The 27,795-nt window shown below is 39.7% G+C and overlaps 1 protein-coding gene across 1 annotated transcript in view; it reads left to right on the forward strand.

Moving 5' to 3' along the window:
- The window catches only part of CPE (carboxypeptidase E), a 100,009-nt gene that overhangs the window by 52,973 nt on the left and 19,241 nt on the right, over positions 1 to 27,795 (forward strand). The window contains exons 2-4 of the mRNA XM_050946517.1: positions 20,545 to 20,741; positions 23,658 to 23,825; positions 24,920 to 25,037. Coding sequence (XP_050802474.1) covers positions 20,545 to 20,741; positions 23,658 to 23,825; positions 24,920 to 25,037 — 483 coding nt within the window. The remainder of the gene's footprint in view (positions 1 to 20,544; positions 20,742 to 23,657; positions 23,826 to 24,919; positions 25,038 to 27,795) is intronic.

The following is a 27,795-nucleotide window of genomic DNA, read 5'->3' on the forward strand; positions in this document are numbered from 1 at the left end:
TTGTCAGACCACTCTGTTTTATTAGCACAGCGCTCTGCCAATAACATTCAGAATATGTGAGCGGCCATGCAAGGCCAAAACAGTTATTTATACAGATAAAAGAGCGGGAATCAGACAAAGGAACAAAGAAAGCAAAACTGTAAAATTCACCTGGGGCACAGCATGCATATCCTACTTCCTTACTAACTCTTTATGGATCTGAGGCTAATACTTCACCAATTGCCCTTAAATGGTGCAATTGTTCTATGTGAATGTCTGTATTCCTGACACCTGGATTGCAGCATTCCAACAGTTTTTCTTAAAGGTACAGACAGCATTTCTTTAATCCTTTCTATTTTCACAATATAATTCATTCTACTTTCACAATCCCTCCTTTTGGTCAAGCGCACGCCATGACCAACAATTACTGGGTTCCACAAATTAACCGTTTCTTATCTTTTTGTTCATCAGTGATATTCAAAATCATCATATTAGCACTCTGTTTTGGGGCAGCCATCTGGGTGACACAATTCTGGATACAACAGATTAACTGAAAGCATACAAAAATCACTAAGATTTCAAACAGGATAGTTAGGGCTCCCTGAAACAACCAGTTTCCTATGCCAGAGAAATTGAACAGGTTACTTAGCCACTTCCATAAAGAACTCAGCTCTTCATGAGGAAGATATGCGATTTGTTCTAAGTGGCTGTAGCGATCTATTACCTTATTGGTATTGTATAAACATACAACATTGTTTTCCAGTGAGAGCACAGGTCCCTCCTTTGGCCGTGAGCACTATGTCCAATGCCTGACGGTTCTGGAGGGCCACCTGTCCGATCGCCTCTGTTTCCTTGGCCAGGGCTCTTAAACTTTCTCTGGTTTTATTTGCCATTATTTAACTACTTAGGAGCCTTTTTGCCTGGTGTATTGCTCCCCCAAGTGGGGTAAAGGAACTGCCAATAGCCTCTTCCCAGGTGTCATTACTGTTCCATATTGTGTTAAACAGACAAGGTCCTCCAGTGAGGTCTGGGGAATTGAGTGGGATAGCCAGGACAGGAACACCAGTTTGAGAGTGGGCTGGGATGTGGCTGCAGACCCAGCATTTAGAAATAATAAGGATCTGAGCTATCCACACTTGCTGCTGGATAAAAGAATTGTCATTGTGTGCACCCCAGACCTTAAGATACCAGCAGCCGAGGAACAGGCGCTACCAGAGCTGCATGTTGGAGGCAAGGCCCTTCTGGTTCTGACAACCTCAACTGAGGGAACTGCACTCTCAGTTTTATGTCCACCAGGCAGCAGGCGCTTGGCTCACTACTGCTTCTTCTTGGGCCTTGCTTTATGTAGTCATCTGCTTCTGGCAACCCTTACGAGAGCGTAGATTGTAAGGTATTGCAGGCTGTTCCTCTACGTCTTCTTCTGGAGTCAAAAAAATTGACTCTGCGTGGTCCTGAGGTGGTGATTGGTTCACTGGGGTCTGTGCATTCTTACACTGCGAAGCATGTATCCACTCTGAGATGCCAGACAGTTTAACAGCCGTCCCTTGACTCTGGCTGTAACAATGGCCTTCACACCTTATCTTTTCCTGATGCATACATTCCTCATTCACACAAATAGATTTGAGAATACAAACAGTAGTATTTTATATAGAACAAAAAAAGCATTGCAAATTAAACCTTGCTAAGTTTTACAATTGATAACTAAGACAATTTACATTGAGACCCAGGCCTTCAATGTTTCTCTAATTTACTTAACACAGACACAATAGAGAATCCTGTCTCTTACTACCTAAATCTTAAAACAAAGAGTTAGAGAGGGCCCAATTTGTAATGCATATGGGAAAACAGAATCCTATAGTCCCAGGGGGTCATTTCTTTCTGCTATTTAAAAATAGTGACTAGCAGGATGAAATCAAATTATACTTTAATTCTTATGGGATATTATAAAATCCTGCTCCTACATATCCCCCTTTTGACACTAAGATTATTAATCGCCAGTGTCACTTCTTATTTAGTCCACGTAATAGAAAATACTGGGAGGTGATTTGGGCCTGTGGCTTTAGCTTTACATACATTTGTTTTATCCACCAGCACATTTTAAACATTTCAATTAAACACATACAATGTAAAACCAAAAACAATTAGGGTAGTAATATTAGTATGCCAGTAGTTGTGGGAGACCATCCAGAAAATGTTATACAAATGGTAAGCTGTTATGCTTTTATGCAGTGGCAATTTTTAACATGTCCCCATTTGCGTGTATAATATGAACAGTTCAGTTTTCCACATTTTTGTTTTTATTTTTTTTTTTTTTTAGGAGCCATGTTACCTTTTTACCTTTTAACAGATGATTGGTAACTGTTTGCCATTTAATGCCAAGGTTGATAGAGAACTCAGCTAAATCAGTGCTTACAGTAAGCGGAGACTCTTTTGTTGTTGTTGTTGTGGCAAATAGTAAATGTGATTATTGGTAAACACAGTACTTACATTACATTTACATTTGTCTTCTGGTGGGTTGCTAGCACTTTTTAAACACTTTTCCCCAAGAATTAACACATACACATAGTCCATTATACAGTACTTTGGATTATCTGAAAGACAAAAAGAACAGTTTTCTACCCCTTTTGGGGTGGCATTGATTATTGCTTAAAGATTTCATTCTTTTACAAATACCCTCCCTGACTGCAGGCAAAACAGAGGAATTACCCCCATATTTTCCTGTGGTTTTTTTTTGTTTTTTTTTGTTGTTTTTTTTTTTTTAAGGCAGGCCAGGTTTTAATGGCTTCTACATTTTAAGGGTTATGCAAAAATTATTTCACTGTTTAGTTATTAAATTCATGAGGTGGTGTACCTCAAGTTTTGCCTCTTATATAGCAGACCAAGTTTGTAATGTTTTCCCTGCTGTGTTAAGCTTTAAGTTTATTCACAGGTAATAGCTGAGAAGCATCATTACCATATTACTTTAAAGGATTTTTCCAAAAATCATACACACTACAAGTTGTTACAGGGGTACTCACTAACATTAAAGTTATTTTAATGTTTAATATTAACAGTAACATTAGCATCAAATTAATTAAAGGTATCTTGTTATACCATGCCTTTTATGTAGGCAGTTTGTTTGCTGACCAGGTATGTTCTTTATTTGCAGCTTCATTTGTGCTGGCAGTTTTCACCTTTCTTTATCAGTTAGGTAATTTGCATCAACACAGGCTAGGCTTTTGGATTCAAAGCCATCAGCAGAGCTCAGAGACTCTGTTTTAACACACAGGGATCTGAAAAAGAAAACACAGCCTATTGCGGCTCTTTTTGGAGCCCTAATAGGATTTTAATTCAGCAGCATGTTTCATTTGCATTTTTTTTACATCCCTTTCTACAATATACGCTGCACATGTCCTACGGAAAATGCACATTCTTTCTATACTATAACTTTTCAAAAACATTAGCCGTATTAATTTTTACATAAGGTATAACTTTTGTTTTGTTTTTACAGAGTTTTCATGTACTTTTATTAAAGTGACAGTCTGATTACACATAGTCATTTTAAGGCTCAGTGTTTTTAACATTGCTTCTTTTTGTTTTGTGCACCTCACCTCTGCTGTTGCTTCAGAGGGTCACTGTTAACTTCTTATTCTGTCATTACAGCTCTTATCTGCTATTGTTACAAAAAAAACAAACCAAACAAACAAAAAGACTCCAGAATCTCTACCTATTCTCCTGATTCTGACTGCCCTATTGCAGCCATGGCTTGGTCTTTATTTAAAAACATTTTAATTTTTGTAAAGAATCAAGTTACCCCTTAAGGGTTAAATGCTAAATCCCAAAGCCAAACAACACTTATTACCTGTGTCTTGCAAAAAGGTCTGTCAGTTTTGCAACTTTGAATCAAAGAGTCAAATGAATTTTTAGTGGCATTAAAAACAAAAACAAAATCAATTTATCTTACACCTACAAAACAGTAGTTTTACAAACCAGATGTGTTGGTTTAGATTCTTAGAACTTTACATACACAGACAAATAGATACATACACATTTTCTTTTCCTTAACATTGTTTTTTTACACTGCTTTGTTTTTGCATAGCTGTATATATATAAGGATTATTTACAGGCACTCTTCTGGAAAAGGGCCCATTTTCCCTTCAGAATGTCTGCAAAGAAACCAAGAATTCTCTCTCTTTAACATGGTCCTTTTTAACATTTTCCACAAAGTTTAACTGCTTAATTCTCTCCAGCCTCTATAGTTAACTTTTCACTCTCTTTTCTTAAATCACTTGTTTATGTTCCAAAATGACACCTTTATCACCTTAGATTTCACCCTTTTAAGTATTGTTCCAGGGGTTCATGCCTGCACTTACTACTTTTTTTTACTCCTGACACTATTCCCTTAGGGCTTTCAACCTGTTTCTTTTCTGTTGCTTGCCTGCTTGTCTGGGCCCGATCCTGCTTTTTTTCAATGAACCGTTTGTGAATGATATTGTGGTCATTTCACAATTTTGAAAGAAATGTTCAAGGAAAGGGACCAGGAAGGGTGGGGGCTAGTTGAGGAGCTCCCCCCGCCCCGAGTCTTGCTGAATTGGTAGTGGGACACTATAAAGAATCAGTTTCTGAGGCAGACAACAAAGAGGAACAGAACAAGGGACTTTTTGTCCTTTTTACAATGAGATGGGAGTATGAAGGGGTTTGGATCGATCCGGGGTTTGGAGAACGGGGTAAAGGGGAGCGCTCGGTCTAGTGGTGGGAGAGGAGGCTTTTAATAAAGCTTTTAACTTATTATTTGAATAAGTGAGAGAGGCCAGTTTTGATTTTGTCCACCTATGATTTGCCTCTTCCCACCACTGCATGAAACAATTAACCTCTCCTTTAGCCAATTTAGTTTTAGGTTGGCCGAGTTTGTCCTTTAAGACGTCCACTCAGTCTTTGTTCCAAGATTTTAACAGTGGCCACTGAGTTTTGGGATCCCCCTGAGTTAGCCTAGACCATTTTCCCAGAAATTTACAGGAGTCTTGACCCTTTTTACAGGAGTCTGGACCCATCCTAAATACATAAAATGAGCCGGCGTTCATTTAGGGAACTGTCCCGACTTAGACGTCTGGTTACCAGTACAGGAGGACTTTCACACACCAATCACACAAGAAGGAAATTCAGGTTCGTCAGAGCGATGCCTGCTGCAACACATAAAAGGAGCCCACAGGCTACTGCCTCAATTGCCCTTGCTTTCACACTAAGGGTTTTACCCAAGGTGTGGTGCGGCTGCAATTGTGCAGATTTCACTCACTCAGACCGCGGGGACAGGAACCCCTTGGTCGGCCGATCCCCAGACAGAGACGGCACCCAGACTCAAACACTCCACAAGAGGACAGATAGACACAGAGACAGGACAGTTCTCAGTCCGGACAAAACACAGAAATAATTACCTGACCAGATTCCTGATGTCAGATCCCGGGATCCCTACCAGAACAGAGTGGGAACCAACAGGTTCGATGGCGTAGACCTCACTGTGGCTGTGCGCCTTTCCGCTCTAGTGGGGGACTGCTTGGGCCAAATGCCCAGGTGCCGGCTGCCACGGTCATCCCACAAAAACAGTCAGGAATCACACAGCCCCAGTGAAGACGTTTGCCATCTCGGTAGAACCTCCAAATTGTCAAAGTTAGAATCAGGACTCACAATTTGTCAGACCACTCTGTTTTATTAGCACAGCGCTCTGCCAATAACATTCAGAATATGTGAGCGGCCATGCAAGGCCAAAACAGTCTTATTTATACAGATAAAAGAGCGGGAATCAGACAAAGGAACAAAGAAAGCAAAACTGTAAAATTCACCTGGGGCACAGCATGCATATCCTACTTCCTTACTAACTCTTTATGGATCTGAGGCTAATACTTCACCAATTGCCCTTAAATGGTGCAATTGTTCTATGTGAATGTCTGTATTCCTGACACCTGGATTGCAGCATTCCAACAGTTTTTCTTAAAGGTACAGACAGCATTTCTTTAATCCTTTCTATTTTCACAATATAATTCATTCTACTTTCACATAGTTCAGCTGCCTTGTGGTCCCATTTTTTTCAATGGCCAGGCTTCCCGGCCAGACTACATTGGTTTTCAGCTAAAAAAGCTTGGGTTTTGATTTGTCACCAATAAATAAAAATGATATGTGGGAAACATCCCTGCCCCACTTTTCCAACCAGCTCTAATATTGAATATTTATTAATGAATACAGGCATACAATATACATCACAGGCACATTAAAGGGGCTGGGGTTCTGATTTTTCACTGCTTTGCATCTTGTGTAGTCATTTATACCTGTATAACATGAGTGTAAGACACTATCAGATCAGAATGGTAGGGCACAATTGCCTTTTTGCTTGCAGTGATTTTACTCTGGCACAACCTCATTGATTTCAAAACTTCGGATTGACACTAGTGTGACTGGAGAATCAGGCCCATAGTGTTCTGCACTCCCTTGCCATAGGTGTGAAAGACTGCACTAGGTACAAGGTAGAAGACCAATCAAGCCCAAAGTGCCTGATCCTGCTGCCACTGAAGTCTAGTGGCAAAACTCTCCTTGATTTTATTGGTGCAGCATTACGTTCTTAGATAATGGCAAAGAAAATGTTCATTCTCATCAGCTTGACTTGTTTTTTGGTGCATTGGCAAGAAAAAGCCTTTGTGATGTGTTGCTAACAATATAAAAGGGATAGAAACTTTTGAAAAAGATGAAAGAGCTCACAAAATCTGGATTTACTTTAGCTTGTAATGTTTCTTAGCAGAATTAAAAAATCAGATAGTGCTGGGAAGAGAGATTCAGTTCCTGATCCTGCTGTTGCCTGTTACTTGGATATGTGTAGTCTAATGGAGGCAGACTGGCTATAACTGTGGGAAATGGTTATTAGTCATCCTTTTGTAAAGAATATGCCTTGTTATTTTTAACTAGCCCTTCTGCCTGTCTGCAGGTGGGGGGTATAAATCATGTAGATTTATATTGTATCAAATTGCATGAAACAGGATTGTCAGATGCAGAGATCAGCATGCAATTGTCTAGTTATAAATTTCACGATGTTCATCCTGGAGTTCATTCACTGCCCTCTTATGGTATGTATACACTGCAATGTAAGCCTGGGGTTAGTGGGACTTGAGTCAGCTGACCTGTGTTAGGGAACCCCGGGTTTGAGTATCTACACTGTATTTTAACCATCTGTTAGCACTGTTCTAACCTGTGCTTGAACCTAGTGTTATGGCATCCACACTGCAGTGCATAGACCCAAGTCAAAGTAACCATATCCCATAGTCCCTAGTGCTGCCTCCTTGAAATATGGCTGCTTTAACCCTACGACCATGGTGCACTGTGGGAAAACTTTGCTGCCCACCCTGCACATTACCAGGAAGCAATCTGCTTTGCAAAAAGCTTGATAGGTTCACCCTCCATTGCAAATCTAGGGGGCTCTCTGACAGTGTGCTTGCAGATCAGTGATCAGAAGAAAATGGATTAATGATGAGCTGAGCTGCTGCCATTAGCAAAGGGCGGGGATGGCTTCTGTTTTCAGTAGAGTAGATTGTTGGGATAGAGAGGACCAAGGAAGTTGTCTCATTGAATTGTGGGATATTTGTGGTTGACTCTCAAGACCTGAGTCAGGTGGGGCTATGTCTGCACTGCAAAGCAATAAGCTTGGATGCCGGGCCCTGGCTTACGTTGAGCTTGGACTCTCCAGCCCTGCAGGTCCTGAGACCCTAGGTCTGAGCCCTGGCTTAGCACAATTGCAATGTAGATGCAAGGGGTTTAGGCTTGAGCTGGGCTCAAACACAGGCTTATGTTGCAGTGTAGACATCCCCATAGGTGTGACAGATACTGCAATTTCTGCTGTCCTTTCCTGGGTACTTGGACTGTAATCTCATGCGTGACTCAGCCTTCTCTGAGTTTAGAACCTGCTGATTGCTTCTCTGAAGGCAAACTCCAATGGACATTCTGTGAGGGAAACCTGAGGGAATTTACCAATCCCTGACCTTTTTTCGTATATAGCGAACAATCTGACTGTTAGCAGGTCACTATGATATGTATCCCTAAGCAGATGCTAAAGCTGTTACAGACTGTTAAGCAAGATGAAATCCATATATATTAATGGCCTATAGCGACTCACAATTGCAATGCTGTGTCTCAGCTTCCAGTTCCAAGGTCACTGTCCATGTGGCATTCTCTGTCTGGCAGTCCCTTGTGTGAGGAGGAAAAACAAACAAACAAACCTCTAGAAACAGCCTCTTTTCCTTTTTCCCCCCCATTTGCTATTGAGGCAAAGATTTTACCCAGCTAGTAGGCTGATATCATTATTCTTGAGTCAACAGACTGTAATACGGTTCATTTCTTCCTCTTGCACACCAAGCCTGATTAGGTTAGCTTTTACATCAGACTGGCTTCCTCTCCTTAGATCTGACTTACATTAAATTATCATCATTTCTTTTCCTGTCTTATTGTTTACAAGGACATAGGAGGGCATTTAATAAAGGATTTCCATGTTTCTAACAAATATGTGAGTAGGGACATATTGGCCCAGGAAGCATTGCACGTGGGTCTGGCCATCCAGGTCTGTGTTTTTGCCTGGTGTGAGGGGTGAATAACTCTTTGAGGAAGGATATCAAGTTAACCAAGAAGTTAAAAACAAATAATCATACTGTACATACATGTTGCAATGGTGTATCACACTGGATATTTGAAGATATAGTATTTGACCATAAAATCATAGCATTCTGATTACCATTTTGCCTCTTTTTTCCTTCCTCTTCAGTTCTGGCCTGCTGTAGTGGTTTCTGTCTCAAGAACAATTAGAGCTATTATCAAAGCTGCACATTATCTAAAAACTTTTAATCTCAGTTTTCAGAAAGCATAAAACATTCATCTCTAACTTCAGAAGCTTGTGAGAATATTAGCTGCTAAAACATGCTGGAATTGATCACAAACAACCTGATTTAAGAAGAAGGGTGTGATAGGTTCCCTCCCCTTCCCCCATGCCGCTTAGAACTGGGGTACCACTGAGCCCGCCTGACCCACCAGCCTGGGTTCCCTTTACACCATACTGCTATGCAGCCGGCCAAGCCCTTCCCCAGGATTCAGACTGCACTTTACCAGCACACATAAAGGTAGGAACACATCCAGCACACAGATGCTGAGATCAGCTCTGCTAGAGAACTGCCCAATTACTCTGGTGCACACCCCATCTGAAGTGTTAAACCCAAAATTATACTGTCTTGCACAGAACAGAGAACTGTAGGTGTAAGCTCATGAAATTTGCCCCCGCCCTCAATGTGGAGAGGAATATACATAGCTTTCTGCCCCAAGTTATGATTTCTACACATACTGGTTTTAGACCAGACAAAAACAAGTTTATTAACTAGAAAATATAGATTTTAAGTGATTATAAGGGATAGCATATAGATCAAAACAGATTACCTAGCAAATAAAACAAACACGCAACCTAAGGTTAAATATACTAAAGAAATTGGATATGTGTAGCAATTGGATATGTTTTAGGCAGATTGCAGAGATTCTTGAAGGCATGCTGCACTTGCATGCACCTTAAAACAGCAGTTATTCCTTTCACAGCCCAGGCAACCCTCTAGCCTGGGTTCAGCCCTTTTCCCGTAGTTCAATCTTTTTCTTCTGAGGTGTTTTCAGCAGTCTTCTTTCTTGAGCGGGAAGTCAGTGAAGAGCCAACTACGGTGATATCACTCCCCTGCCTTAAATAGTGTTTGCATACGATGAGAATCCTTTGTCTCTCCCAGTTTGATTCCCACACCTGGTCAGTGGAAAAACACTAGTATTATCATGGAGTCCAGTACCAGGTGACTTGGTGACATGCCTCTGTAGCAGCCATCATGAGACAGAGGTTCTGTGTAACTTTCTCAGGAAGTCTCCCCAGTGGGAGATTAACATCTTCTAAGACCTATTGTTCTCCCAAATGGCCCTTCCCAACAAGCCATCTAAACTGATTACACTTGGAAAATGCCCACTAGACAGAATGCAACACATTTGTAATAGATGCATAGACAATATTCCTAACTTCAGATACAAAAGTGATATATCATATAAACAGAATAATCATATATCAGTGATTTACTGAATGTCACATGACTATTTGTATAAAATACATCATAGTTACACCATAATCATATTGTAACAATATCTCTATGAAGAATATGGGGATGTAGTGTCACACAGGGATATTACTTAATTCACTAGGTTTGACTCCTGCACTGCTGCTGAGGTTTTATCTCCTGTGACAGGGTCAGGCCAGATGGCTACAAGAGAGTGGTTGAAGGTAGATACATTAGCTCCAGGTTAAGCAGGTCCCTTTTTCCTGAGTAAAACAACAGAGACTATTCCAGAACACTCAGGAACTTTCTAGAACTAATTAAGGCAGGCAGGCAGGCTCATTAGGACACCTGTAGCCAATTGGAAAGTTACTAGAATTAATTAAGGCTAATCAGGATACCTGGTATAAAAAGGCTCCGAGTCCAGTTAGTGAGGTGTGCATAAGGAGCTGGGAGTGAGAGGACATGCTGCTGCAGGACTGAGGAGCACAAGTGTTAACAGACATCAGGAGGAAGGTCCTCTGGTGAGGACAAAGGTGATGTTGGGAGGAGGCCATGGGGAAGTAGTCCAGGGAATTCTAGCTAGCTGTCATGTAGCTGTTCCAGAAGGCACTCTAGACAGCTGCAGTCTACAGGGTCCTGGGCTGGAACCTGGGGTAGAGGGTGGGCCTGGGTTCCTCCCAACTCCTGATCCAATACAGGAAGATCTCTGAGGCTAGCAAAATCTGCCAATAAGCTCTGGACCCACCAAGGTAGAGGAAGAACTTTATCACACTCCTGAATCAGGGTCAGACAACTTGCACAAGCAAAGAGTTCTGATTTTGAAGATTCTTGACTTTTAAACCAAAATTGGTAGAGATTTAAAAAAATATTCTAGCATTGTAATGTGGCAATAACCACTGACAGTGAAGACAGGAAGAACGAACCCTCTGAAGTGGTTACATGATACTGCTTGGTACTATGAAAAGTGTGCAAGAGACCACTTTTATTATGTGACGTCCTCTTTTAAGAGAGCATCACAAAGTACCCAAAAGATATTGGATGTTACAAGATAACTTACCCTGCAATCTTTCTTGGTCACTGTGTGTACTGAAGCACATCAAATCATAAAACCTAATATTCTGATGTAATTTGTATCCTTTGTTAGTCCTCATAGGTTTGTGTATCATAAAGGTAGATTTTTTTTTCCTGTCAGCTCTTGCTCTATCAGCTTGCTTTTCCTATAATTGATCAAATAAAGATGGTTTTTCACTTTAAAAATCCTTTCACAAACTTCTTGACAAATAACAGTAAATTCAAGCAAAAGCTAATGAGCATTAGGGCTTGTCTATGTGAGGAAAGTGGAATAATTATTCTGGAATAAAGTAAATTTTATTCCAGAACAGAGTGTCCACCCAGGGGAGCTATACGGTCAATTTCCCTGGGTAAACAAGTCCTTAGTCATTGGCAATTTCCGGAAACAGTTACTATCTTAAAATGCATCATGCTGTTGAAATGCAGAATTTCATTAAGGAGGGAGAGAGGAAGACAGAGATTATTTTCAATAAAACACACTGAATTGCCATAGAGACAAATTGCCGTCACTGCTAGTAAGAGTCCATCCATGATTGCATCTGAAGCATATTGTTGGGGCAGTGTCAGGAAGCCTCCCTTGCTGCCTTCTGTACTGTACTTGTTCTGTGGACTTGTTTCAGGATTCTAGTGCTGTCAGTCCAGCCCCTGTTCACTAGTTACAATTCATGTACAAAGGTGGTTTACCTGTGCTGTTCTGTTTTTATCTCTGAGGGCCAGATTCCTCACACTCCTCCTACAGGGGCAAGAGAAGCAATGGAGTAAAAAAGACCTCAAAACCAGCAAAGAAAGTGCAGCCAAAGTAAGCAGAAATCCCCCTGCACTAGAACCTGGAGGCTGGAGCTTTGGGTGTGATGGGAATGAACGTACAGGGATAAAGCTGAGGAGCAGCTGCTCTACTTGGCATGCACCCCTGGAAATGGGATGTAAACTGCAGGGCAAGTTGCTGTTAGGTCCAATCAGCATTAGCTCCCCAAGGACAAGGAAGATCAGGAATAGGCTGCTGCAGTGGGGGGCAAAAATGCCACTGTGGTTCCTGGGAGAGCAACTGGGGAAATGGGGGAAGAAATCTGGAGAAAGGAACAGGATTTGCAGGGATGCCCCTGGAGTCTCAGGTTTGGAGTCTCAGGTTTGGAGTCTATTTTCAGCAAGGATTCTCAGGCTCTGCAGGATTTGATGGCTGTTTCACTTTCCTGAAGTGACAAATCCCTCTCCTCTAAAGCTTGCTCTAGTCCCTGCTCATGGACACATAGTCGTGCTAGCTCTCATCAAGCTAGCGTGAGTATAAATAACAGTGTAGCTGCTGTAGCTCTAGTTGTGGCAGTGAAAGGCTCAGGCTAAAGCAGTCCTGAAGGCTGCCCTAACTTGCGTCCCTGTTGCAGTGATGCCTATGGGCCTGTACAGGGGCACAGAATTACTGAGGCATGAGAATGCCACCTTTCTAATGGGTGGTAATCGGATCCCTGAGGCCCTGCCCCCTGCTCCACCTCTTCCACCAAAGGCCTGGCCTCTGTAGTTCACTCTTCTCTCCCTTCCTCTCATCCATCACAGGATTGTCCCAAAAAGCATGCTTGCAGGAAGGAGGCAGCCTCGGCTGAGCAGGGATTGGCATGAGTTAATGACATACTGCCTTTCCCTGCCCTGCAGTACCTGGACTTTGGGTTTGGGTGCTATAAATTAGGGTTGCCAGGTCCCCCAAAACTGGGCACCTTGTAACCCTAAATGGCATTCAGACACAGAAGCCAAAAACCAGACTGTCCAGGTAAAAACTGGATGGGTGGCAACCCTAGAATGCCCTGACTTTGTACCCTACTCCCTCACTATGTTCCTTCTCTCCTCTGGTCCCACTGCTCCACGAGCTACTGTGGAGGTGATGCAGAAATTCTGTGAGCTGGGTTTGTTCCTGCCCTTTTCCTTAGCCTGAGTGAGTTGGTACAAAGAAACTGCAGGACAATGTTAAATTGGGCCTGCACCGCTTCCTGGTTATGTTTTCCCTTTGCATGAGTCCCTCTTGGAAAGGAAGTATTTTGGTGTAAGTAGCGATTTTCTTTGTTTCCAGTGAATAACTTACAAAAATAGTAGAGATAGTTAATTTAATTTCTTGCTGTTTTTCTTTTTCCATAGTCTTACTGATGCCTCTCACATAAGATTGCATCAGACAGAATGGACTTTAGCTTAGTTTTTGTCTCATGAACTCAGTGAGGGCGATTTATCCTCTTAGTCTTATCAGTCATTAAAGCACAACAATAGGTGAATAGACCCCAAAGTTCTGAATGTCTCCCACTGATAGCAGCTGCAGTGTATTATAAAGAGGATTTGAGCTATAATTTAGTTTTAAATTTCTTACGTATTTACCCCAGGAATAAAGAATGGAATTGTTAATCCAATTCTTCTGAACCACAGTGATAGTGTCAGACATTTCTATAGCTAAATAAAATCACTGATACTTTAGACTCTTCTGAAGGGATAAAAGCTTGTCAGATGAACTTGATAATGAACCATCTTGCATACACCCACCTAAACCTGTCATATGTATAAACTTCCTTGTGATTAAAAAGATACATTGCAATGACAAATTGGCAGATTAAAGAAATATCTTTGCATCGTGTGCCAGTCAAACTATAGGAATACAGCCAGTCCCTTTGAAATGACACTTAACCACTGTGCAGACTGTGTGACTAATTTAAAAGTTTGCTGGTATTAATAAACAGAGAGGACAAGGTGAGCAGGACCTGTTGTATTCCACAGCTAATATTCATGGTGATATGTGAACATTTGCTCACACAGTCATTGCACTATCAGCATCTACCTCCAGAGAAGGCAGTCTTGTTTAGCAGTTAGAACAACGGAGTGGGAGACAGAAAGCTGGGTTCTGTTCCCAGTTCTGCCACTGACCAGGTCAAGTCACTTAACGTCTCTTTTCCTTACTATCCTCACCCTTAATGTAGTGCTGATAACACCTGCCATCATAAGGATATGATGAATAAAAGGCATATTATGAGTGCAAAGTATTGTTACACATTTTCTTTCTAAAGCACTTGGGAAGAATTTGAATCTGATCAATCTAATACAAAAACAAATATTAATCTAGCCTCTTGGCCAAACCCATCAGAGAGAGATTTATTGTTTTTAAAATTTTAATTTAATTCTTACTCATTATTTATCTGCTTTGAATTAAAATGAACAACTCTAACCATCTATTCACTAAATTTCTCAATTTTTAAGAAACCAGGACTTCATGGCTATTGGGTTATACTGATTCCTATTTAGATGAAGTTTTTCAGAAAATGAATGCAGCTAGAAATTATTTCAAATTATTTATTATAATGTGAAAGCCTGGTTATTTATTTATTCATTTACATAGCACCAGAAGTGTTCACAGGGCAATATGGTCCTGCCTTAATTTATTTTTAGCAGTGAAGAAAAGGGCACATCTTGTATCTCATGGGGAAATAATATCCATGATCTCTCCAAGGTAAAAACACAGTGGAGACCAGGCACTTCAGTTTTACCATGAAGTAAACTGCAAAGTAAACAGCCCTTTTCCCTCTTCAAGGTGAGTCTACCTCATGGTAAAATTGAAGTGCCTAATCTGCATTGTGTGTTTATTTCAGGATAGATCATGTGTGTTAGTTACCCTCAGGTAAAAAGCACACCTTTTTTTAGCAGTGAAGACAAGGCTTATGTGGACAAGTAATAGACATATAGTTTGATCCTTTCGTCCATTAAAGTAAGTGGTCCCTGTCCACAATATCTGACAGTCTAATTCAGATGGGTACATCAGATAACACTTGAAGTGTAAGTACCAGAGGGCACATCATCAGGGAGAGATCAGCCTTGGAATGTTCATGAAAGAATAGGTCTTAAGGAGGGATTCTAGAAACAGAGCGAGAGGATGCTTGGCCTACATCATGAGGGAGGCTGTTCCAAGCATAGTAAAGGCTTATCTGCATATGGAGTTATTCTGGAATACGTTTGAAAGTGGACTAAGTTAATAGGAATGAGGCACTGTTGGAAGTAATTTCTCTAATAGGTATGCTAGTGTTTACCATGACTCAGCTGCCACACACATGGTGTTGGTTACCTTTAATATATGAATATAAGTATATACACCTGTATATCCTATACCCTAGCAACAATACAGTTATAAGCATTGGCGAAATAAGGAAAAGCTCTGATGAACCCCTACAAAATCTTGCTTTTTATATACTGTAACAAACAATGTCATTGCTAGTAATTGGACTTTAAAATCAAGTATAGTTTACGACTATATTCTACTTTCTTCAAGGTTTCCTTCTTATCTTATTTGACAATATTTCCCCCTAGCTGCTGGACTACACATTTCTAACCAATTTTCTGCACCTGGTGCCCAATTGACCATGTTTTCTTTATTTCTATTGCTTAGCCCAAATCCTAAAATAAGATCACACTGATATTCTGAGGGTCACTACAAGTTGACACGAACAATTCTCCTTTCTCATAAATTCATTCTTTTTGCTCACATACTTTTGGCCTGTTGCTTATGTCAAAATCCAAAGTCAATTTACTTAGGTCTAATGTGGTCCTATATTCCTATGGGCACGCTTATTCTGGAATAAGAGTACCCACAAACAAAGTTATCCAGGAATAGCTATTGTGTTTTAAATTTACACACTACCTTAATCTTAAATAACATTCAAGTGTAGAGAAGCCTTTAGCAGTGAGTGACAGGTTATTAGAGAAGAGCTTTAAGGCAGAAAAGCACAGAGTCATGAAGACCCTTTATGGTGGAGATGACTAGCTTGAATATGAAGCGCAACACACCTCTGCATTTCCTGGCTTTGTTCAGTGGTAAAGGAGGTGGGAATACATCAAGAAGTAATTTTGTGAACTTCATTTCCAAACCAAAGTGATTTGGCTAATGTTTCAGACACCATTTTACAGGCATAATTAGGCCCTCTGAACTTTTTGGGTGTTCATTCATTCAATAGTACTGAGGTAGCTTCTTACCTTAGAAATGCCAAGATGAGCTGTACAAGTTCAGCTGTTCTTTAGGTTTATCTTATAGTTTAATATGCTACACAAAGTTATAGTTTCACTTTTATATTAAATTAGGATTATTTTAATTTTCAAATTCAGATATGAGAGTTGGGACCTGTCTTGAGTTCAACGAGATAAAAAAAATGGATCTGTTACTTTGCTTCAAAGCAGCCATCTGCCAAGGGTTTCATGAATTTTTGTTTCTGTTGTCTTCTGCTCTGACTATTTTCTGGTGGTTAATTACAAGGGTATGAAGGATGGGATTTTTCCAAAATCATTCCATGTTGGCCTAACTTAGCTCTCATTTAACTAAATGGTAACACTCCTGTTCATTTCAGTGGGAGCAGAGTTAGGCTAGCATTGCTTTTTTTGAAAATCCCGCCCTAAAATTATCTGTGGCTGCTAATATATAATGATTTAGAAAATAACACTGCATTGCAGAATTTAAATGAAACATACTAGCATTGACTTCACACAACTCACTGAGAGAGATCAATCAGGTTGCAGTCATTTAGTTTACAGGGTAACAGAAAGCTATACTGTATTTCCTCTTTCTTTCTCCATCTCATTTTTTTCATATGGACCAGAGAAATCCATTACATAACCCCCTGATCTTTTATTTAATTGATCCCCAGAGACTTTCTGTCTCTCTGAACTATAAAGAAAATCACAGAGCATGGAAAAGTCCTCAAATACAGTTAGAGTAATGAATTTCCTCTTGGTAAGAGCTCCAAGATTTGCAACATTGTGTAGCTGCAGGAATAGTTTACAGGTTGTCATATTTAACAATGACAGGCAAATGGAAGTAATCAGAAACACTAACCCTATTACCTAAGAAATATTGCTAGCTTTTCCATGGGGGATATGAGAGAGCAGAACAAGGAGTCTGTCCTTTCTAAGGTTATTTCCAACTCATTTGCAAAGCCATTTATAAACCACTTTAATCTTTCAGCAGTTACTCTTTCTTCATATGATTTCCCCCCCATTCCATGACATGAGTTATTATACATTTCTTCCATGCTAGCTCTTAACATTACAACAAATGTAACTGAATGGCAACCTCTGGACTCATAATTTATTTGATTAGTAGATGCCAAATGTATCTGTCTGTCTATGAGTTCAAACACTTTAAAGCTCCAGGAACTTCCCAAACCAATATTTTAAAAGCATTATTGCCTTTAAACAGGCATTCAAAGAATTATCTGGATGTGTTTGTTTGTTTGTTTTTTTAAAAACTTGCATTTGTGATATAGCCTTTATTTGAAAATAAGTGGTTCTTCTATAAATTATCTTTAGTTGGACAATCTAACATTAGTTCCGTACATTGTGTTTCTAGGAAATGAACAATTATTAGGTGACAGTGCCTTTAGAAGTGGTTAGTGACATGTAGCAGTGCTTGTCAATTTGTCACCTGAAAAGCTTAACATTTTAAAACACTTCTTCCTTAATCAGTTCTTAGGCTCTAATGTACTCTGAGGTCAGTTCAGGATCTATGTAAAAGCCAGAGTAACTGAAGGAGTTTGTGCTTTACCAAAGATATTAAGTTATTTTTGAAAAATTCAGTACTGGGTTGCCAATAAAAATATTGCCACCTTTTCATTTAGTTTTTACTGTCAAGAGCCAGTCTTAAAAAAAAAAAAAAAAAAAAAAAAAAAAGGAATTCTTTGGAAGCAGAAATTGAGGCAAGCTGCTTCTGTTTTGTGATGACCTTACTAGATGATGATGATGTTAATAAGATTATCTTTTAATAATAATATTTTTAGGACTTTTCATCCATAGGTAAAACTAAGGCACAGAGAGGCTAGGCCTCCTTTTCAGAAATTGACTCCAATTTTGAGGCCCCAAATTCACATATCTAGGGGGGGCTAACGTTAGACATCCAGTTACTGAGTGCTCAAATTTAGATGCTGCTTTTGAAAATTAATTGAAATGACTCTTGCATTTCTCTGATCCTGAGCCATGGGAATCAGTTGAGTCAATTTCATGTTTGTTTTTAGTCTGTTTCACTTTTAGGTTTTTGGATTGCAAACACTGGAATTCTTTATTGAAAACTTGTCTACAAATTTTTTAAAAATCAACAACATAGAATTACTTACACTGATCTTAGGTTTGGGGGAAGTTAATTTTTACAAAAATCAACATTTTACATCAAATTTGAATTGACAGTGTCTTTTCAGAAGAACGTGATGATTTATGAAGGATTATAAATTGTAGTAGACATATTCAGAAAGGGAGCAGCAGATACCTCTACTGGCTCTTAAAGGACTTCTGGACAGACATACATGTGGTGCCTTAAAACACTGACAAGTCGCTACCTTTTCCTGCCTGAAATTATAGGGAAAATAATTCTGTTTCCAGCAGGTAAATTGCATGTTCATGTCCTTAATGTGAGTGAGCTCTGAAGTTGAAATACTCAAGTGTAATATTGACTAAACTGCAAGAGTATGAACGTTGGCTGATTATCATGTCACATAGAAAAGCACATTGGTAAATGAAGTTTTAGCATACGCGCAATGTGCCTGAGGTGACGTGATCAGGATTCATCACTGAATCTGGTCTGCTGGTTGGATCATTGTGACATCAGAGGTAACTCAGCCAGTCATCACTCCCTCCAGTTCATTAGCATACTTCAATCCCATTGCTTGAAATGATTCAGCAAATGAAACTGCAGGTCAGGACTGAGGTGCTTTGAAGGAGTTTAGGACAGGAATAAGGCTGCTTCAGATCAGTTGCTATATAGGTGGAGTAGGAAAGAGAATAGAGATTTGTACTGTGGCTCCCTCCACACTATGCCTAGCTCAGGCATGATCATTTACCTTTGCCTACTCAAAACTGTTTTAGTTCATCTAACCATGCCCACTTAGTGCTATAGGCAGAGATTCCTCTGCCTGCAGCACTAAATGGGCATGTTAAGGGGAAACATGACCTAGGCAGGCAGAAGGGTTAGGGTTAAAGGTTAGGATTATTGGAGTGAGTGAGTGATGATATCACTGTGCTACTGCTCATGCACCTCTGCTTGAAGCACTAAATGGACACTGTCCAGAGGAATGTTATTGATAGAAAACTGATAAAGCAATGAAGAGAAGAAGAGTTGGTTTTAGAGGGTTTAACAAGAACGTTTGGGTTTAGTGGTAATAACCTGTAAAATTGCTACAGGTTCAGGGATAAAGTTTTTCTAAAACTTTAATCATTTTTGCTGCTGTCCTTTGGATTCTCTCCAGTTTGTCCCCATCTTTCCTAAAGTGTGATGCCCAACACTGGACACAATACTCCAGCTGGAGTCTCACCAAGGCCAAATAGAGTGGGATAATTACTTCCCGTGTCTTACATATGACACATCAGTTAATACAGATCAGATCAGGTATTCAAAATTAGATACTCAAAGCATATCATTGAAAGACTCTATGATCAGATGAGAGCAGTTATAATGGAATAAAAATTAAATATTCATATCTAGAGATGAACACAGATAAAAAGAAAATTAACCCCCCAATCCTGCAAACACTTAGGAATATGCATACCTTTAGCATGAGAGTCCCCTTGATTGCAGTTAGAATTCTCACGTGCTTAAAGTTAAACATGTGCCTGAATGTTTGCAGGATCAGGGCCCAAGATATTACCTTAAAAATAATAAATGCATATAAATTCTTCATGCCTCTAGGGACCACAAACTCTCTCCTGCACATTCCTCTTGTATCTAGAGCTACAATGATAATGACCAATAAGCATAATTTGGGAAGATTGGAGTTTTTATTTAATTAAGGAAAAAACACAGATTCTACTCATCAAGGTACTGCAATAAGTTTATAAATCTGAAGTGAATGTCCCAGACAGTTGTTAAATAGGACTTTCAGACCACTAGGAGCAGTAGCTATTCATTGGAAGGGTTATAAAAATTATCATTCCAGTTTAAAATCTTTGCAAGTAGTGGGTGTTTTAACCTAGCCCTAAAATGACATTAACAATTAAAAGTTTAATTTAGCAATACCTTTCCTTTCTTGAAAAGTGAATTTATTCTTTATAAACAATAAATGTATGAGCTACATTTGGATTATATCAGTTGCACAATGTAAATGCAGAGACACACAATTAATATTAATGGTGCATTTACACTGGTACACTGGATCAGAATTTGGTGTCTTTTCTCAACTCTTAGACAAACTCCTTAATAAGGATTACTTTGTTTATTTAGCTGGATTGTTTTGAAAATCTAAATTCACTATCCTGAAGGAAATTCTCAATCTTTCTCTTAGATTTTCAGGAACAAAGGGTGGGGACATAGAACTATAATAATAGTGTTAGAAACAGCTGTAATATGGACCTGATCCACACTTTGTCCAGGGGCTTTGGTGAATATTCTTTGCATCTGTCTAAGGAATGTTTCTTCTTTGTGTTGCAGGGGAGCCTGAATTTAAATATATCGGGAATATGCACGGGAATGAAGCTGTTGGAAGGGAGCTGCTTATTTTCTTAGCTCAGTACCTGTGTAATGAATACCAGAAGGGAAACGAGACAATTATGAATTTGATCCACAGCACACGCATCCATATCATGCCATCCTTAAATCCAGATGGGTTTGAGAAGGCAGCATCCCAGGTTTGTAAGCCAACGTATGTAAGAATTGTAATCACTCTCTGTATCTACCTCCGACTCAGTGAAAAGCACCGCTAATATAACAAGCTCAGAAATACATGAATTTTTACTGCAATGACTTTTGATTAGTCCAGCTGAAACACTATTTTTAATAGTAAAATACATTGTAACTGTCCTTTTTAATAAGGTATATGATACAGCTAGGCAAATGTTCATTTTAGTTTAACTAATTCACTGTATTCATGACCTTTGTTATCACATTTCATAAATATTCTATCAAATAAGTTCACTGACCAGAATGTTTTCCCTCCAAACTGCAAATTTTAATGGAATATTGCAAGTTTAAGTAATAATTAAGAGCAGGGCCAGCTCCAGGCACCAGCGAAGGAAGCAGGTGCCTGGGGCAGCCAATAGAAAGGGGCAGCACGTCTGGGTCTGCGGTGGTAATTCGGAGGAGAATCCTTCCTCTTCAGTGGCTCTTTGGCAGCAGCCCAATCGCTCCACTTCAGTCTTTGGCGGCAATTCGATGGCAAGTCCTTCACTCCCTCTCTTCCTCTTCAGCGGCAGCTCAATCTGGTTTTTCTTTCTTTCTTTTTTCTACACCTCTTGGGGCAGCAAAAAAGCTGGAGCCAGCCCTGATTAAGAGTATTCTCACTGAAAACCTGATTCTAAGAATTACATCCATCCAATCAGGGAACAGAAACATATTATGTGACTTATATGTCTCATAAAACTGCTTTAATTTCAACTATCAAAGACTCTGAACAAGCATCTTCTAAACCAACTACTGACCAAGAATTATTCAGCAAATTTAGGACAATGAATACAGTCAAGAAAATTGTGATCTTATCATGCAGATCTAAAATTGTATTAATGGATTACTCATCCACCATTCTGCACTTATGCACACTTGTAATTTTACTCCAATGAATATACCCATTGAAATGAATGGGACTACTGACATGCTTGAAGTTAAATATCTGAAGAAGTGTTTTCAGGATTGGGGCTTTAGTGTATGGTCACTATTAAGAACTATAATTGCACCTTTAATAAAGACGTGATCATTATTATGATTTCTAATAAAAATATCAAATAGCTATAGTTTAGGTCGCTAACAAAATATATTTTCATTAGACTGAGTACATTAAATTGTAAAGATTACTACTATAGTAATTTTGAAGTTTACCACATGAAAGCTTATATATTATTAAATAAGCAAGATTCTGTTTATTAAAATATTGTTAAACTCATGGAAATGAAACAGTCATGTTTGAATCGGTTACCATCGCTATCTCTAAAAAATGTTCAGTATTAGCACTCCCTCTAGTGGCAGCAAAGTGGAATCTATATTTCCCATAAATTACCAGTTGGTGGCCGTATGTCCTTCTCAAGTTAAATCACTTTTGTACAACTTTGATTTAAAATGGGAAAGCACCTCTTTCCTGTCTTCAGAAGGAAACTGGTCTTTACATGTATTGCTTTTAGTGTTACTTAAATTTTATTTGTATAGTGCTACAGTATACAGAGCTTTATGGCAGATTTGATACACCCCACAAATTAAACCAAAACAATATCTTTGCCATGAATTTTCCATTAGCTAAAGTTATAATGAGAGAGAATACAAATAATCATCAGAGAGTAGTTATGTACACGCTGTCACTGGTTGGCTTCAGGGAATAGATATGGTTTTTTAATGCAAATTGAAGCATCATAGCCAAATCTGGAAGTTCTTGCTAATGCAAAACTCACGTTGTTCCTGATCCCTGATAAATTCTAAACAGCTGCAACTCTCCTCTGGATGAGGAACATTGACTTTCATAGGAGTTTGTCTGCATAAGAACTTCAGTATTTGATCTTTTAGAAATAATACGACCTGAAGCATGATGATACAAATCTGAACTTTCTGCCACGCAAGGATGCCTTTCCTAAGAGAATTTGCCTTTAACCTTAGCTTTAAGCTACTAACACTCACTGATCTGCAATAATCCAACTCTAGGGCCAAATCCCAAAGTTCTCTCACAGTGCAAATTCACATAAAACACTGTTGACTTCAGTGGGAGTTTTGCCTTAGTAAGTTATGACAAAAGTCTTTGGTCCAGGGTGCAAATTTATTTTAGGTTTATGCTGATTCTTTCTGCATAACATTTCAAAGATACAGCCTTCCCTGTCCATCATACAGCTAAAGCTCTCATCCAAGCTGTCATCATCTTGTGTCTCAGTTACTGTAACATCCGGCTCTCGGCCTTGGCAAATGCAATCTTGCCCTGCTCATATCCATTCAGAATCCTGCTCCTTAGATCATTTTCCTAGCCCTTGTCACTCCTCTTTTTGAATCTCTCCACTGGCCCCTCCCTTCCCTGTCACATCAAATATAAGTTGCTAGTATTCACTTTCCAGGCACTTCATAGTAAATCCACCCTATCTATCATCTCTCTTTCACTATCGACCTGTTGCTGTTTTCTGATTTGCTGATGATGCTGACCTCCACCATCACGAGCACTTTCATGCCTTCTTCCATGCTGCCCCTCACATCTGGAAGGTGGTCCCCTTAAACATCCACAAAACTCCTTCAACTCCTTCATCAAAACTCTCCTTTGCTATGATGTCTACAAAAACCATGGCAATGGTTAGGTTGCCATCGTGCAAAGACCACTGCCTGTCACCTATATTGTCTCGTTTACTTGTACTCTCCCATCTTTATCCATCTGTTGTCTCTTTCTGATGATTAGATTGTAAGCCCTTTGGGGCAGGATCTTTGTTCTGTTTTGTACAGTGCCTAGTACAGTGTGGTCCTGGGCTAGGACTGGGGCCCCTGTGTGCTACAGTAATACAAATAATAATATTAATACATACGTGTTGGTCTGTACAGATGACCTGAATTACTTTTGTTTTCTCTTTCTGTTCCCTCTTCCCTTTCAGCCTGGTGAACTCAAAGACTGGTTTGTCGGCCGAAGTAATGCTCAAGGAATAGACCTGAACCGTAATTTCCCTGACCTAGATAGAATAGTTTACGTTAATGAGAGAGAAGGTGGCCCAAACAATCACCTACTGAAAAACATGAGGAAAGCTGTGGACCAGAATCCTAAGGTAAATAATGTCGTGTACTTTCCACCAAATCATTGAGTGTTTCATCCTTTTCCATAGAGAGCTCTCTTGCTGGCTCTTACATCAAGAAGCCTATGTTTTTAAATAAATAAGACAAAGTTCTGGACTTGGACTATTTTGTTACTTAAACTAATCTATTTTGTGGTCTTAAATCTGTCAGCTCCTAGTGCACCATTCATTTCTTTCTATTGAATGTTTCATAAACTGGATTCCTCCTTTCTTGTAGCAAGTCTTCTTTGGTCCATTCTGTTAGTTCAGTCACTCTCCTTAATTCCAACCTTAATTTTTTTAAGACCAGAGATTATGAAGTCATCCTTGACTTTGTTTCCTACATTTCCCTTGTCGATAAGACAGCCCTGGTATTGCCATCTGTGGAACACTACCAGAAGTCACTTTTACATTGATCTTCCCTGCTGGAAACTCAGTTCTTGTTTATGTACCCATATTCTTAAATATATATGGATTTAACACGTCTGGAGGGGTTTTGCCTACTTCTGATCTTCACATGCAGAATGCTTCAGGAACTACTCCTGGTACACTGACATATACTGTTAGGTGGCTATGGCTCTAAAAGCCAGCCTTTGATTACAGATTTTGACAACCTGTTGATGAAAAGTGGCTACCAACTGAGCACAGGTTTAATTTAACTATCTATCCATTGTACAGCATAGAATGTACAGTGGATGTCACTGAAATCAACTTTTTTTTTTCATGGCTTTCAAAATTACCACAATATTTGCAATATTTCCTGTGCTATGTGTAGCAGGGTAAAGTCAAACACTGAGATGCAATAAATATAGGGTCTAATTCTGATCTAATTTACACTTTTTCCTTTGCTGTGAATTCACCAAAGTTAATGCAGCTACTCCACAGTGACATCTGTACAATCTAATGTCATCTAATGTCAATCAGCTGCCTTGAAGCCAGTTGAAAGATTCCCATTGACTTAGATGGATTGGGCCATAAGTGTGATCAGAGTCAAGCCTGTAATTTGTATTTAAAAGGCATTAGACTGCTGGGTATGTTACTACATGGATTATCAAGGTTAATTGCTGAAAATATCTGTTTTGTTATAGCTTGCTCCTGAAACTAAAAGTATCATTCACTGGATTATGGATATTCCCTTTGTCCTCTCAGCCAACCTTCATGGAGGAGACCTTGTTGCAAACTATCCATATGATGAAACGCGCAGTGGTGTGTATTATACATTAGCTTCGTATGTCCAAAGACACAAATAGGATGTAGATATGCTATCCTTCCATGGTTGCTAAGATTCACTTTCCAAATCATAGAAGTGTAAGACTGGAAGGGACCTCAGTAGGTCATCTACACTCATGGCAGGACTAAGTATTATCTAGACCAGTGGTTCCCAAACTGAGGTTTGTGAAATGTTACAGGGGTCTCAGGAAAAAAAATCCCTAATGGTGGATGGAGCTATCCCTAGGGATCCCGGGCAGCATAGGGCCAGCAGCCTGCAGCCCCTGGACTTCCAAGAGCTAAGCAGATCAAAGCAAGCATATCTATCATACTGAGGAAATCTAAAGTTCAAGACTCCTTATAAGAAACAGAAAGGGAGGTGGATATTTTTTGCTGTTTTTAAAATTAAATAGACAGTATTGTTTTTAAAATGATTATGAAGAACAAATTTAAGCTTTGTTGTACATGCGTTGTTTGCCTGGACTGCTTAAGACCTGAATGCTTGCGTAGGACGAACTCTTTGAGCTGGTTTCTTAAGTACCTTCCTGCTGTTTCACATCTGATACTCCTTGATGAAACATAGGAGCCTTGTCTTATAACAGGCTTGTTCAGAGTGATACAAGCTATGAAAGTGAGATCTTGGAAGAGTGTTACCATTTTCATAATGTAATAAAAATACTGTAATGATATAAATAATAATAAATAGTGTGTAATAAGCATGTCATAAAACAAATTTTGTATTTCCAAGATCACTGCTTTTATAATTTATACTCAGGTAAAGGAGAAAATCCCTGGAAATATTAATTTTTAAGAGGGGGTTCGCGAGACTTGATGTGCTAGTGAAAGGGGTTCACAGGCTGTTAAAGTTTGGGAACCACTAATCTGGACCATTCCTGACAGGTGTTTGTCTAACCTGCTCTTAAACCCCCCAGTGACAGAGATTCCACAGCCTCCATAGGCAATTTGTTCCAGTGCTTAACTGGAAGTTATTCCTAATGTCCAACCTAAACCTCCCTTGCTGCAATTTAAGCCCATTGCTTCTTGTCCTATCATCAGAGGTTAACGAGTACTTTTTTTCACCTTCCTCATTATAACAACCTTTTATGTACTTGAAAATTATGTCCCTCCTCAATTTCCGTTTTAAACTAAACAAACCCTTTTTTTTCAATATTTCCTCATAGGTCATGTTTTCTAGACCTTTAATCATTTTTGTTGCTCTTCTCTGGACTTTCTCCAATTTGTCCACATCTTTCCTGAAATGTGCCCAGAATTAGACACAATATTCTAGCTGAGGCCTAATCACCTAGGAGTGAAAATGCCATGCAACTGTATAGTAATGACCCATTCAAGTAGATTATCCATTAATTAGTTATATTTATTGGTTCAAAGATAGTTAACATGTCATCTTTCACTCTAGTTTTTGAAGATACATTTTCTACAGTTAGAAGGGCCTGATTTCAGTGGGGCTACTTGGCATATAATTGATATAACACAGTGGAGAATCAGGTTCAGGAAATTTTATCCATTTGCACTATAATTTTAGTGCAAACTTGTAATGATGAATGAATTTAGAAGATCCTGAAACAGTTACCTTACATCAGCAAACTTATACAGTTGTGCCCCCACCTTACCATTAACGGAATCTGTCCGCGTCCCGCCCATTACTGCACAGCCAAGGCTTCCTTAGCAGCAGAGCATAGGCTTAAAATGGAGCTGGGGGCAGAAATGAGGATGGGGGAAGCTGGTCTGGAGGCAGAGAGGGAATGAGGGCAGAGTCAGGCTGGGAGCTGAGCAGGGGGGTGGAGTGGAGCTGGGACTGGGGGCAAAGGTGGTCTGGGGAGAGTGAATGAGGGCACAGCTTGGCTGGGGGCAGAGTGGAGCTAGGACTGGGGTTGGACCTGGTCAGGGGCAGAGCAAGACTGTGGGGTGAATGGGATTAGGGAAGGAACAAGGGTGGGGATGAAGCTGGTCTGGGACTAGAAGGGGTCTGGAAACATGGCACTCCCTCCCTGTCCCTCGTGGGGGCTGGCCCCAGCCCCGCAACACAGTGTGCTTCCCCAAACATTCCTAGGAGGGCGTGCCCCACAGTTTGGGGACCATTGCCCTACATTATATCCTTTTTAGTCATACACTAGATTTTCCTAATCAGGGAGAAGGGAATGGGTTTTGAAGGTCTGGACTCCTGTCAGTGAAGAAATGGTAGTGAAATATTGAGTCATGAGTCTAGGAACTTCCCAAGCAATGTGACTTAGATGGTATAATAGCAAAAGCAGCTTGGGTGATATCCTGCCTCCGTTGAAGTCAATGGGACTTTTACCATTAACCGTTATGGAGCCAGGATTTCACCCTTTCTGCCCACAATGTATAACTCTCCATGTCATCCTAATCATCTGTCTGAGGTATAGTCCATTGTCATGTGGTAATTACCAAATATGTGAACCAGTGGTTATATGTACAATAGCTGACATGTAAGCAGAGGCTGTTTGTCTATGGCTTGCAGACTAAGACATTAGTGACATACTTAGTTGGATGAGTTCTTTATGATGTCAAGATTTAACTATTGGTACTTTAATAAATGCAGTTATGAAAGTGACGTGTATGTTAGTGAAAATAACTGTATTGCAGTTTCTCTTCACTAGCACTACTCGGCAATATGTAGTCTGTTATAAAATGGTTTACTCTGCAGCAGAATCATTTTACCAGTTTGCACGTAGTAGTAGTAGTAGTAGTAGTATTTTATTACTTCAACTACTAA

Source organism: Gopherus flavomarginatus, chromosome 3 (genome assembly GCF_025201925.1).
Source record: "Gopherus flavomarginatus isolate rGopFla2 chromosome 3, rGopFla2.mat.asm, whole genome shotgun sequence".
Lineage (NCBI taxonomy): Eukaryota > Metazoa > Chordata > Testudines > Testudinidae > Gopherus > Gopherus flavomarginatus.